This window comes from Talpa europaea (assembly GCF_964194135.1).
Source record: "Talpa europaea genome assembly, chromosome: 6".
Taxonomy (NCBI): Eukaryota; Metazoa; Chordata; class Mammalia; order Eulipotyphla; family Talpidae; genus Talpa; species Talpa europaea.
In genome coordinates, this window is record NC_140072.1 from 116,096,007 (window position 1) to 116,110,695 (window position 14,689).

General features: G+C 36.6%; 1 protein-coding gene across 1 annotated transcript in view; it reads left to right on the forward strand.

Moving 5' to 3' along the window:
* UCHL3 (ubiquitin C-terminal hydrolase L3) overlaps positions 1 to 13,539 on the forward strand; it is a gene marked incomplete at its 5' end in the record, with an annotated part of 52,826 nt that extends 39,287 nt beyond the window's left edge. Inside the window, 3 exons of the mRNA XM_084234478.1 lie at positions 3,450 to 3,525; positions 12,616 to 12,674; positions 13,285 to 13,539. Of these exons, the coding sequence (XP_084090604.1) occupies positions 3,450 to 3,525; positions 12,616 to 12,674; positions 13,285 to 13,368 (219 nt within the window). The 3' untranslated portion in view covers positions 13,369 to 13,539. The remainder of the gene's footprint in view (positions 1 to 3,449; positions 3,526 to 12,615; positions 12,675 to 13,284) is intronic.
* Between the last annotated feature and the right edge of the window lie 1,150 nt (positions 13,540 to 14,689).

The window sequence follows — 14,689 nt, forward strand, 5'->3', positions numbered from 1 at the left end:
AATTATTTTAAATGTTGAGGTTGATGATGGAATTCTGATATTTCTCCTAATTAAAATAGATTGCAGGATTAGACAATTACAGCTTTAAAAAAAAAAAATGTTTGAAACTGAATGGCAATGATGTGGTTTGGCAGAGCCTCCCTAGAAATGCTGTATCTTAAATATTTGGCATATGGCATACATTTATAAGAAAATGGACACTTTAATAAATAATCCAAACTCAAGGCCATAGGAAATCTGATTACATATACATATACATATGCTTTAAAAAATTTAAAAATTGATGTCAAACATTCTTTCCTCCCCCTTATTTACTCTTCCAGAGCTAAACTTGAACTGTAAAGTGGAGTCTTGGCACTTTTTCCTTAAACATCTGCTGCCACCAAATATCAGTATGGTCATCAAAATAACTTCATTTGTGCTGAGAATCAACACACTGTTGTCATGCTGTTTCATTATCCTCATTGGGTCATAATATACATTTATCATTTTTATTCATTCATCCATTTGAATTTTGCTTCCTTACTGTGCTGTATATACTCTGGCACAGTAGGAGATACAAGGTGAATTAGATGATCAGAGTAAAACCTTAGTTTTGTAAATTCTGGACCTGCGCACAATTGATCTAATTCTATATATGAATAAATTCCTTTGTATTTAAAGCATTTTCCTAAATATAAATGAACATGTCATAAACGTTGACATTTCTAATTTTATATATTTTCAGTGGTGATATTTGTTCCATTTAATTCATTGCTTTATAGCTTTCATACCTTAATAGTAAAAAATATGAGTTCTAGAACCACACTGCCTGAGTTGGAACCAGATTTCATCACTTGAAAGATGTGTGATCTACACATGTTAAGGCTTCCGTGACTCAGTTTTATTGAGAGTAAAATGAATGTAGGTATTTACCAATCTCTTAGGGTAAATATGACAATTAATTGGCCAACACCTATAAAGTACTTAGAACAATGCCTGGTATATATTAAGTGCCATACAATTATAAATTAAATTTAAACTATATTTTTTATAATGTGAAATTTACATTTAGTATTTAATGTCTACCTTATTGATTTATTATATCATTTTTTAATTCTTTCCCATATTAAGTGTTATATTCTAAATAGGGGACTTTGTGAAAAAAGAGCATGTAGAAATGTAGGTTTTTTTACCTTAGTTATTTCCAGTTTTTGAAATAAAATACTTATTGGAATTTTTTTCCTTTTCTTTATTATTCTTGCTTTTACTGGAATAATTTTTAAGCGATTGGATAATTGCAGATTTCATACGTTTATACTAGTTGAAGTTGACCAAAGAAAAGGATCCTGATAGTCAGGTTTTGTGAAGGGTAAGAAGTTTTGAGCTTTACTTTTATGATAGTGTGAAGGCATTTTATGCTATCTTTAGAAATTTTATGTATTTGGTATGTACTTTTGGATAAAAAGTACAGTGACTCTCAAATTTGAGTCACTGAATTGGAGTGATTTCTTACATTTGTGATAACATGTGTTGTAATAGTATATAATGTTTATATTGCAAGCACTTAACAGTAGACAAACTACTGTCATGTATCTTATTTAAACCTTAAAACAGATAAGGAACCCCATGCTCACAGGGGTTGGGTATATGCTCAGGTAATACTTCTACTTTAGTAACAGTTATTTACCAACAAAAAATGAAACCATGAAATGTGTTATTTTAAGAAGAGATGGTGTTAATACTTTTTGCAAACATAGTAGCTTAAAAGGTTTAACATGCTTGATAACCCTGTTGGAGAATTGTCTTAAGTGATAAGACAATTCTTAGTTGGATAAAGACTTTTTTCCTAGCATTTTCATTATAGGGTTGAATTTGTAGCTTGTAGACTTACCTAGCTTTTGTCTTGAAAAATTGGATTTTCTTCTGGACATCAGTAAAATGAGGGGTCACATATATTTTTTGATTCTCTGACCAGAAAAGTAAGGAAACTCCTTGTCACCATCTCAAAGTATTTGAAGGGAAATGTTCAAGAGGTATTAGACTTTGTCTAAGATGCTGGGGCATATATTTCAGCCTCAGTCTGAGAGAGAGCTCTGCAATGGTAGCCCCCAAACCAAGTGGCAAGTCTCTGTTTTTTAGAGGGACTACCACAAGGTGGGGCTGTGGTAGTCAGGAACCTAGTGCAAAAGCAACAGTAAAACTAAGTTTTATATCTACCAATTGTGAAATTTATTTAGTTCTTAGTTAAAATTAAGAACCGCTAGTTTGCCACATCAATTTATGTTGAGGTTCGCATGTTCATAATTTGAGGGAAATAATCTCTGAAGAGTATGGGCTGAGATGATTCACCCTATTAATTACATTTTAGAGGCACTTAGTAAATCTAGGATAATAATTATTTTTCTGCATCTTTCCATGTCTGCATCTAAAAACTTCATATTGCAAGTACTTAAAACTATATAATTACTTGAGGGTGAAAAAACTATTGTTAAGATACTGTAGTGTTATCTATGGGATGTTAAATGAGATATGATTTGATTTATCCCTCTTAAAAAGTTTCACCCCTAAAATTTATACATGCTTACAACAATGATAAATGGTCATTTAAACCATTTAGATTTGATAGATAGCCAGTAATGTTAGTTTTAATAATGTAGTTACTATGTATCATAGAAAGTGTCAGTTAATCAGTATTGATTTTGCATAAGTTATTTGAATGTCTACAAAATGTAGCAGATATTCTCATGCAAATTTGATTTGATAATCTAAAAAACCCTTAGTTTTAATTTGAAGTAGTTCACTAAGAAAGCAAGAGAAAAATCGTAGGCTGCACTTAATTGTACTTTATTTGCTCTTATCCCTTCCCCCTTTTAATATTTTATGCTCTTTTCTTGCATTGATTCATTTTTAAACTTTTTGAATCTAAGATGAGTAATGGCATTCTATTTTAAGACTATAGCGCATTGTTCAAAAAATAAAATTATGAAGTTCCAGTATTTAAGGGAAGAGCTCTCTTGATGTCTTAAAATTTAACCTTTTGAAAAAAGTTCCTTTAATTCTTATGTTATCATTAAAATTTTTAACCATTCTTCTTTCAAACTTCAAAAACTAGACGAATCAGTCATGCATCATTTCATTCACTCAGTATGCATTGTGCGTCTCTGTGCACCAGGCATTGTGTGCCAGGTTTTAGGATTTGCAAGGTAATCAAGACTTTAGATTTTTTTAAATCAGTTGAAATTACGGAAGATGTGCTTTTAGCCATGTTTTCCTTGGTGATGGGTGAGCACATTGTCCTAAATGTAGATGTGTTTACTCTTTATCCACCATATCAGAGTCAGCCTTGAATTATATTGGATAAGCGTTCTCTCATGTTGTATGATATTATTTGTATGTGTTTATATTTACTTGGTTAATATGTTTGATTACTAATATATATAATATGTGTGTTTTCCCTCCTATTCCAGGCACCAAATATAGATGAAAAAGTAGATCTTCATTTTATTGCATTAGTTCATGTAGATGGGCATCTCTATGAATTAGGTAAGAACTATTTTAACTTTCTCTGGGTAGAGAAATGGGAAAGTACTTATGATAAATGGAACCGTTAATATGTATTGTTTTTATTTAATAGAATTTCACTGTAACGTTGTTGGCATAATGAAAATTTTTTAAGACTTTTTTTACTAGAAAAAGTAGATTTTTTAAATCTTAAAACTGCTTATAATTCAAGAATGTTTGTATATCAACTTTGCATTTTAACAAAGCAGGAAAGTAAAATTCACTATGGTAAATACCTATAAATCATTTCATCAATCTTTGCTAAATTGAGTTAGTTCTCATCAACTTTAGAGAAACCATCTTGATGGGAAAACTAGTTATAAACTCAGTGGAATATTAATGATGACTAATTTTTTGTCTTCAATAATGAATATTACTGGTTTTCAGGATTTTGTACTATCCTTTTGTATTTTATCTGGATTTTTATGGGACTTTGTATGAGTTATGTTTTCTAGTATTGATTCTCTAAGGCAGGTGTGATTAATTAGTTGGTATTTGGCCTATGCCTGTGCTTTTTTTTTTTTTTTAAGTTTAACTCTAGGTGGATTACTTTAGGGAGTATTGGAGGAGTTTTAAATGATTCATTCAGATAGAAGAAACTTCTTATGATTCTTTCATAATTGGTACTAATTATAAGTCCTTGTTCTTCTCCCTGGGACCTTCTTGGCTTAAATAGGCCAAATAAAAAAACAAAATAGGTAAGTTTCTTTTCAGTTTTAGATACCATGATTTTAGTCTCTTTCATCTCATTTCTTGTCTACATATTAACTTGTCACTTTTATCTTTGTTAATTAAAGGCAAAAGAGTTCAAAAGGACTCAGATTGTGACTGTAAATGTGGCACATAAAATTTAGATGGATTTTATGTTTAGAACATAGCAGCAGCCTCAAACACTATTTAAAAAAAAGTGGCTGTTAAAAACGGGACAAAGAAAGAGCATAGTCTTTCTAGAAATAGTAGAGTGATTTGAGAAGGAATCAAAGTAAAATAAAAAGCAGTCCTTGTTTTGGCAGTATATAACTGATCTGCAGAGCAATTTGGAGGATAAGTTGTGCTGTTCAGTTTCAGAATCTACATTGAGATAAGATGTAATAGTGGTGGTTTCAAATGTTAGACTTATTGCTGGAAGCCAAATTTCTACTCTGAATTTTGAATAATAAATAACTGAATTAATTTTGAATTAATTGTAAGTGGAAGTAGGGAGAATACTGAGACTTAACCAGATACTTTCTGTTGACATCAAGAAAGTTGTGAGGAAAAGTCAAAGAAATAATAAAGATTCATAATTAGAGGCACCAAATGTGGTGGTGACTTTCAGAATGAGAGACTTACAGAGCAAACAATAAATAACATCTAAAAGCTAATTAGGCCCAAAAAATCTCAGATCAGTTCAATGGGAAGGGAAGAGTTGCCTTAAAAAACTCAATTTTTTCTGGTTAGCTAGCTCTGAGCTGAGAAGCTAAAAGGAAAGTAGAAGAAAAGACATACATCAAGGATACGACACATGACGAATGGTTGTCTTTTGTAGTGTGCCAACATCCACACAAAAGGATTTTAAAATTGATTTGAAGTAGGAACATCAGAAAAGGCAGAACTACTAAGGTCTTGTTTGGATTAAGTATTCTTTAGCAAGATCAATATGGCAGATAGAGAATTAGAGCCCTTTGGGATTTTATTCTTTAAATGAGTTTAAAGAATTTCAGAGTTCTAAAGAATAACCAGTCTTTGAGATGTCATAGAGAACAGGGATAAGTACAAGATAAATGAAGATGGGCAGTTACTGATTTCATTGCAAGCAAAATTGGTGGTAATCCTGATGCAAATTCTAATAAATTTAAAAGGAATGTTGAGCAAGAGGAGTTTTGAGTTAGTGAACAGAGAACAGCACAAAGTTTTTAAGGGGAGAAGTAATTTCAAGGTAACCTTATTTCTTAAAAAAGTAAACTATATAATTGTAGACATGGTGTAAGTTAATGTCTATAAAGCAATTATTTTAATAAAAGGTTAGTGTTAGTCTTTAATATATTCATTCCATACTAAATTGTAAGGCTAACTGATGAAAGGTTCTGAACTATTCATCTTTTCTTTGTCACCTTAGGGTCTCATGGAGTTTCTGGCATTTGTAGAGGGGGAGAAGTACATATTTTAAAATAGATATAATTATTCTTTATGGCTAAATTAAAGGGATGGGATTTGGAGGTGAATTTAGAACTGATCGAAAAGTCAATTTAAAAAATTGTTAACTGGGCCTCCCCGATGGCACAGCGGTTGAGCGCTGGGTTGCGAAGCTACCTGCAGCCTCTGAGACGCCGGTTCGATCCCCGGCTGCTCCCCGGCCACCGGAGGAGGGTCCCACATGGCGCGCAGACCTCTCCTGCCGCCCGCTGCTCCCCTCAGCAGTGTACTTCGGTTCTTCTGCCTGCTCTGCTCCCCGCTCTGGCTCTGGTGAATTCTCTCACCCTCCCATGCTTCTGATTGTACCCAGTGCATGTATAAACAAAACAAACAAACAAACAAATAAATAAAACATGCCTCTATTAAAAAAAAAAAGTAAAAAATTGTTAACTAATTAATTGTCCAGCCCCAAATTAATAGGAATACTTTAAGACATTAAAAGTATTTTTTCTTTGAAATAATTTTTAAAACTTGTGTATGGAACTCCCATAAACCATTCACTCAGATTTCCGAGATTCTGTTAATATTTCTGAACCGTTTAGAAATATATAGCACACATCATTCCCCTTTATTCTTCAATACTTCTGGATCTATCTCCCCAAACAAATGAATATTCTTCATACTTTCAGGATATAGCAAATGTTCCAGTCCCATATTTTACTTTGCTCCAGCATTTTATTTGGTCATTTTGTTACAGCCCAAACCCTGCAAACCTGCCTATTCTAAATGGGTTCTGCCATCCGCCGCATCAACACAAAAGATGAGACTTTAATGGGAAGGAACTTTAATAAAACTAGGAAACAATACAGGAAAGGCAAAGAGTCTAGTTTCTAAATGAAGCACCCAAAGTTACCCGTCCCCTCGTGGGTAAAACTCCATCCATATGGGATCGGCCCAGAGCAAGGCCCCAAAGCCTGCCACAAGTCTAAAGCATCTTCCAGTGGGGACCCACAGAACAGGGTCAGAAACAACCAGACAAGCCCGGAAGGAAAAGAGCAAAAATCAAAATCAAGCTAAAAGCTGCCATTGTCCCCTCCCCACAGGTCTCACCCACATCTGTGTCACCCAGTCCACGACCAAAAGACAAGCGCAGTTTCTTCACGTGTCTTTAGGCTCCATGTGCCTCCTCCAGGTCTCCTTCTGGCTTCATCCTGCTTCCTTCCTTCCTCAGTCTCCTCTGCAGCCTCTTCTCTTCCTGCTCAGCTCCACCCTCCCTTGGGTGGTTCAGGGAACCTGGAACCTCCCCCTTTCCTGGGGACCACCCTGCTACAATTTCTCCAAGTGTTACAGCGCAGCCCCATATAAAAACGGGTTGCCTGGCTGTGGGTCCTCACCCTTGCGCTTAAAGGGGACTTATTTATACTCCACTGCAGGCACAAACAAAAAGGTTAATAAAAGGTTTATTTACAAGGGAAAGGGAAATGAGGAAATGTACAACTCAGGGAGAAAATAGGGAAATAAAGTCTTAAAGTGTCCTACCCGATCCGCCGACCCTGAAACCCGAAGGCACTCTGAGAGCTGGCCAAGCGCTGCGAGCTGGCGGAGAGTCAAAAAAGGGAAACCGCCCCCAAAGCCCATGTGTCTGGTTTTATGCCAAACCTGGCTGCTTAACCCCACCCTCAGGTTCCAGCAACCTTCCCTTTGGTGGTGATGGGGTTTGTCTCTCCTAGTGTCTTCTGGCTTTGGTCTGGAGTGGGGGTGGAGTCCACAAAGCCTGTATGGAATTAGCTCAGGACATCCTTTCCCCTAACACAAGGAACCTGGCTTCTTTTATTAGAAAAAGTTAATTAGAACCAATATCTGGGTGGTAGATGTGCTCATTTGCTGCAAAGATATCTTTGCTTTTAAGCTGTCTGGGAAACATTGTATGCGTTATGCACATGCACTCACACACAAACTTTTGAATATGGATATATACACATGCGATTATATCTGTTTATTGCGATCCCTATATTTAAAAAGCAATGTTTACATCAACACTTCTAACTCTGACCTAACACTCTACAGTTTATTCTAGTGTTCTCCAAATTCGTGACACCCTGTTCTGTGTATCAGCAATCTGGCTCTGATTATCCTTGCTGTATTTTCTTACTTCTCCATTGCCCATGTATGTAAACAAGTTCTTGACCACCCCCCACCAGCCTCAAGTTTAGTCCCTGACATCCTGCTCCTTGACCCCACCTGGCACATTGGCTCATGTAAAGAGTACAGGCTCTCCAGAGAGAGTGGCTACCTTGCTAGTATTATGCAAACTCTAGCCCTCTGCTCTCCTGGAGTGCTGTTGTCTTTCTCTTTTTTCTCCTCCTGTTGAATCTTGCTTGGGGTTCGCCTTCCTGCAGTGACTGAAAGCTGGTATTATTGTTGAGTTAACCTCCACCTCTGAGCTACCTATTTCCCAGGTCGAAAAACAACTGTTACAGATATTTTGTCCAGGCCTTTAGTTGTTTCCAGTGGGATGCCTAGTCTAATACCAGTTATTACATCCTGGTTCCAGGGGAAAGTTGCCTCAGTACTATTTCTTGACTTCCTACAGTGAAAATAAGGACTTAGCTTTCCTTTGTCACCCTCTTTTCCTCTCCCTCCCTCCAGATCCCCAAATATATGCTTTTTCCCCCTATTTTTCCAGTGTCATTGAAGATGTTGTTTACACTCTTATGACCACAGAAACATTCTTAGCTGAACCATAATTAATGTACTTTTTAACTTTTATTTTTTCTAAGTAAATAATTGCCATTTTGCTTTTTGGTTATTATTATTGTTAGGATTATTTCAACGTATTTAACACTGTGCCTCTCCTAGGCTCTTTTCTCTTCTAAATATCTCAATACATGGGAACCCCTGGCATTCTGTTAACTTGATCTAGGAGAGTTCTCTCCTGGTATTGTTATAGGACAGGGAGAGGGGCAGCCCAAACCCCGCAAACCTGCCTATTCTAAATGGGTTCTGCCATCCGCCGCATCAACACAAAACATAGGAGACTTTAATGGGAAGGAACTTTAATACAACTAGGAAATAAGACAGGAAAGACAAAGAGTCTAGTTTCTAAATCAACAACCCAAAGTTACCCGTCCCCTCGTGGGTAAAAGTCCATCCAAATGGGATTGGCCCAGAGCAAGGCCCCAAAGCCTGCCACGAGTCTAAAGCACCTTCCAGTGGGTTCCCACAGCAAAGGGTCAGAAACAATCAGACAAGCCCAGAAGGAAAAGAGCAAAATCAACATCAAGATAAAAGCTGCCATGGTCACCTCCCCACGGGTCTCACCCACATCTGTGTCACCCAGTCCACGACCAAAAGACAAGCGCAGTTTCTCCACGTGTCTCTAGGCTCCATGCGCCTCCTCCAGGTCTCCTGGCTCCATCCTGCTTCCTTCCTCAGTCTCTTCTTCAGCTTCTCCTCTTCCTGCTCAGCTCCACCCTCCCTTGGGTGGGGCAGGGAACCTCCCCCTTTCCTGGGGACCACCCTGTTACAGTATCTTCCCTGTTCCCATCCGGGTAGGTTGTGCTCTAGGCCTTGTGCACATTTGTCGTAGTGGGCTGCTCTCTCCTTCGTTATATCATCCTGGGGATTCCTTTTGACTCATTCCTCTGTTGAAGCTCCTATTCCTGGATGCATGTCTCCTTCATTCCTTCTTTACTCACTCATTTTTTCAGTATTTCCTTAAGTATATTCTTAAAAGGGGAAAAAGGGAGGGCAGTCCATTTTTGACACCTTCAATATCTGACCTTACAAAGCTTGATTGTGTCTAAGTTCTGCAACAGGGTGGTCCCCAGGAAAGGGGGAGGTTCCCTGCCCCACCCAAGGGAGGGTGGAGCTGAGCAGGAAGAGGAGAAGCTGGAGAAGAGACTAAGGAAGGAAGCAGGATGGAGCCAGAAGGAGCCTGGAGGAGGCACATGGAGCCTAGAGACACGTGAAGAAACTGTGCTTGTCTTTTGGTCGTGGACTGGGTGACACAGATGTGGGTGAGACCCGTGGGGAGGTGACCATGGCAGCTTTTATCTTGATGTTGATTTTGCTCTTTTTCTTCCGGGCTTGTCCGGTTGTTTGTGACCCTTTGCTGTGGGTCCCCACTGGAAGATGCTTTAGACTTATAGCAGGCTTTGGGGCCTGTTCTGGGCGATCCCATATGGATGGACTTATACCCACGAGGGGACGGGTAACTTTGGGTGCTTCATTTAGAAACTAGACTCTTTGCCTTACTTGTATTGTTTCCTAGTTTTATTAAAGATCCTTCCCATTAGTCTCATGTGTTTTGTGTTGATGCGGCGGATGGCAAAACCCATTTAGAATAGGCAGGTTTGCGGGGTTTGGGCTGCCCCTCTCCCTGTCCTATAACAGTTCTAGAATGGAAAATAATGTTCTTTTAAAAAATGGCATTAGGGCCTCCCTGGTGGCACAAGGGGTTAAGCATAACACTGTGAAGTTAGCCACAGCCTCTGCAGTTCAATCCCTGGTGGCTGCCAATAGCTTGATAGTGATGAGATTTAACCCCTTGTGCCACCAGGGAGGCCCTGTGATTGCTGTTTTTTAAGCATCATGTCATAGGTTGTCCTCAGATATCTGATAATACTTGACACTGGACTTTCCCTACCAAAAAGCATTTTGTGTTGTGGTATTTGTGGTGTCTCTTGGAGTCTTGTCCTCAAACTGCCTGAAAAAGGCAATTTCTGAATGAATTGGTTAGACACTGCCAAGGGGCAACATGTTGTATTCTTTCCTGTACAAATTATAAGTGGTGCATTTAATCCAGGAATGCAGGGTTACATGGCTCATATGCAAGGCGCAGCTTTCCCCTGCTTCTCTAAGAAGGTGCATGTATGACAGTTCCTGAGCTGCATAGAGTCTTCTTCTGGATGTGCATTGACTTAAATTGAACCCAAAGCTGTTGGGAAATAGCAATTTTCTGGTAGTTGTGGTTGGAACAGTGGCAGGGTTCAGATGTTGTCTTGGCAAAGTTTTTCGGTGAAGGGCCCAGTACTAAATATTTTAAATTTTGTGGGCTACCTACTTTTCTTTAGCATCCCTCCCCCTCTTTTTTCTCTTCCTCCAGCTTCTCCTCCTTTCCCCTTCTTTTTCTTTCTCCTTTCTCATTTTTAAAATCATAAAAACCATTCTTAACTTACAAGATAAAAAAATAGGCCGGGGTGGATTTGACCAACAACTGTAATTAGCCTATCTCAGTATTAGAATAACAATAAAATCATAATTAATCATTGTTCTGAACTATTTCTAAAACAAAATAGTATACATTTCATTTTGTTTATATTGTGTTGACATTTCAAGATTGTTTAATAACTTTAGTCTGTAATAACATTGTTTGAAATTAATACATTAAACAACAGCAGCTTATGAAGAAAAATCACTCATTAGAGCTTATTAGTTCACCAGAAAATATATGTTAGTTTAGAATTTGCTTAAGAAGGGACTCTTCATTGTTTATTTAAATTTTTGCTTTTATTTGAGAATTGAAAGATAAAACAATATAAAACGGGGCAACACATTAATAGCCTCTTATGATTGTAGATGAAATAAGCTATTAAGGATAAGCATCTTCCACAAAAGGATATTATTATGTTTCATGATATGTTATTGAGATACATACATTGCAGTTTAGAACAATTATATAAATTCATAGAAATGTGAATAACTAAGTGTTCCCTTATAAATAGAAAAGTACTTCTTCTATGGTTTTTACGAGCTTTAGGAGTTATGTCCCAAACACATTAATTTAGTATTTCAAATATCTTTAATGTTAGCACAAAAATGAGGATCACAAGTTCTGATGATAGAACTTACATCACATTTTGAGTGTTAATTTTCACTCATATTTTTCTTTGAAAGTAGTATTTACCAGTTCAAGTCTATCACTGTGTGTATGTGTGTATATGTGTATATTTTCAAACTTTTTATTATGTTTGGAAGACATGGTGTTGATACCAAGGGTTGTGTTTTGTGGAATGAACTTGATGAAGTACAATTTAAAAGACATCTGGGATTATAGATTGGATATAGAGCAAAATAGTAGTTAACGCCAGGTTAGCGTGAGTTTATATAACTCTGGACATTTTCCTTTTCTCCATAATATTGGGAAAGTATTTATAATCACAATGTGATTGTAATTGTGGCTGATTACTTTTTTGTGGTCAGTAAAATAATGCTAGCTATATTACTGCTTTTTGGTGGAACACAATTAGTAGTGGGAACAGTTAAATCTATGGTGGCTCCTTTCTTTGGTGTAAACCTGTCAGTCTTATGAGCCTTCTGATGTAGCTATTAAAGTGAAGAAAGATTTTTTTTTAATATTTATTTTATGCATACAAGAACTGGGGTACAGGCCAGAGGTGTGGGGGATGAGAGGATTCACCAGAGACAGAGTGGGGAACAGAACAGGCAGATGGACTGAAATACGCTGCTGAGGGGAGCAGCAGGCAAGTAAGGAAAGGTCTGTTGCGCCATGTGGGTAGCTCCATGGCCAGGGATTGAACTCGTGCTGCATTGGCTGCAGATAGCTTCATAGGCTGTGTCTTAACCCCTTGCGACACCAGGGAGGTCCGAAGAAAGATATTTTTCATAGCTGTCAAGGTAAAAACTGGGATCCTAACTTTTTAAAAGCTGACTCTTGCCAGTTTCGTATATTCTTTCTAGAAAATTAAAGAATATTTTGGATAAATTCTGTATATGAAAACAAATTAGACTTTCAAATATGGAAACAAGGGTATAATAACTTTTAATTTTAAAAAATATTAGTAGTTAGCACATTTAATATATTGTTTTAGGATATATTCTTTTAAATACCTTTTACCTTTTCTTGCCTCACTGTGGAAAGAGGAAAATGGAAGTTGAGAGTGCATTATCCTGTATTAACAATTAAGCATTCATCTGTTTGTCTACTTTCCACAGATGGACGGAAACCATTTCCAATTAACCATGGGGAAACTAGTGATGATACTTTATTAGAGGTAACAGTGACCCTTGTGCGCCCACTTTCAGTATTTTTAATGTTCTTGTTATCTTTAAAACATCTTCAGAGATTGCTCTTGTAACATTTCCACTGCATTTAGATGCTTCTTTGTCCTTACTCTTTAAAAAAAAAAATTTAAAAAGAAGAACTTGAATTATGAAAGTCCCTGAATTAGTGTTAAAAAATCCATAGCAAATAAAGAAGTTTTAGGAATTCTGTATTTGTGTGAATAAGTAATCAATCTGAAAAAGACAAGTCGTATTGAAGAGTTTACTTCATATCCCATATTTCATTGACTCCAAGACACCATCATTTATCATTTATATCTTGATTCTGATTCTGAACAAATAAAATATATTTGTTTCAGGTTTAAAGTTTCCTAAAAGCATTTTAAGAAAGAACACTTATGGTCCCATATACCTTTGTATGAAGCAAATTGCATCAACCATTCATCCTTATGATCGTACTAGAATAATTTTTCATTTTAAAGATGTCTTCAGTATAAAGCTAGTATATATGTGTTGGAAAAATATAAAATATATATTGTCTTTTGTAAGTAAAACACATGCCTATAAACTGAAAAATTATACTTTTTTTTCCCCTTGTAGGATGCCATAGAAGTTTGCAAGAAGTTTATGGAACGTGACCCTGATGAATTAAGATTTAATGCGATTGCTCTTTCTGCAGCATAGCTTGTCAATAATGAAAACACCAAATACTGTATTATTTGCAACAAAAATTAAATTTCTGCTGCCATACACTAATGCAAAACTTTTGATATTTTCATTAACTTGACTGATTAAACTTTATGTGAATTAAACTTTGACTTAATTTGTGTTTCCTACTTTTTTGCCTCAAATTAAAACTGCAGTTCTTTCCTTCCCTTTCTTGTGGAGGATTTACCTTGTTTGATGATTAGCAATAGCTTTCTTGTCTTCAAATTTCATGGGAGATCATGTATTTGGATACAGACATTATTGCTATGTACATAATATGAATATAATCTTTTATATGGTAACATTTACTTAGCAAGTATTTGTTGAGTATATACTTGTAATGAACTGGATGTTGTTCTAGGTGCTGGAATTATAACAGTGACTACTGTCAACAAGGTCCATAGTCATGGAGCTTATGTTCTTGTGAGAAGAGACTAATAACAAGCACATTAATTAGACACATACCAATGATGAGTGCTATGCAGAAAATTAAAATAGAATTTGTGTTAGAGAGTGACTTAGTGGATACTTTTATAGTCAGATACCCCTATGAGGGGTAACTCTAAATTCTGAATACCAAAAATAGGCAATCAGAAAGGTGGAGGGGAAGAGTAGAGGAAATAGCTAATGCTAAATAGCTAATAGCTAGTCCTTAAGGTGAGAAAATCTCCATGCTTTGAGGACCAGAAGGATGTTTCATATGACTGAAATATATGGGCAAAGTAGCAAGAGATGACATCAGAGAAGGAGGGGTGGGCTTAGTGATACAGGAATATAGAAAAAGCATTTGGATTTATTGCAGGTGTGATGGTAAGCTATGAGGGGCGGGGTTATACAGGAGAGTGACTTGATTCGATTTATAATTTTAGAAAATCACTCTGACTACTCGTGGATAACTTGGGGAAGGGTTGGAAGAACAGAAGTAGACTTGAGGAGTCCACTACATTAGTTCAGCAAGAAATGGTGATGGCTTGGTCTTAAAAGTGGTAGTAATTTACATAAAATAATGTGAATTGGGGTATTTTGAAGGAAGGGCTTCAGTTGATAGATGGAAGTCGAGGCAGTGGAAAGGAGAAAGGGTGTTTGTTAGAGATGGGTCAGAACAGTTGGTGTAAGTCAGTCCTAGGTCTCTTGGGGAGGGTACTAGTTACACAGGTCTATACATTTGTGAAAACTCATGGAACTATATATTTAATATCTATACTTCATTGATAAACATTTTACCTCAAAAAAAAAAAAAGGCAAAAACATAGTTGGGTTGGATTATAGCAGGACCAATATTATAGATGCTTAAACA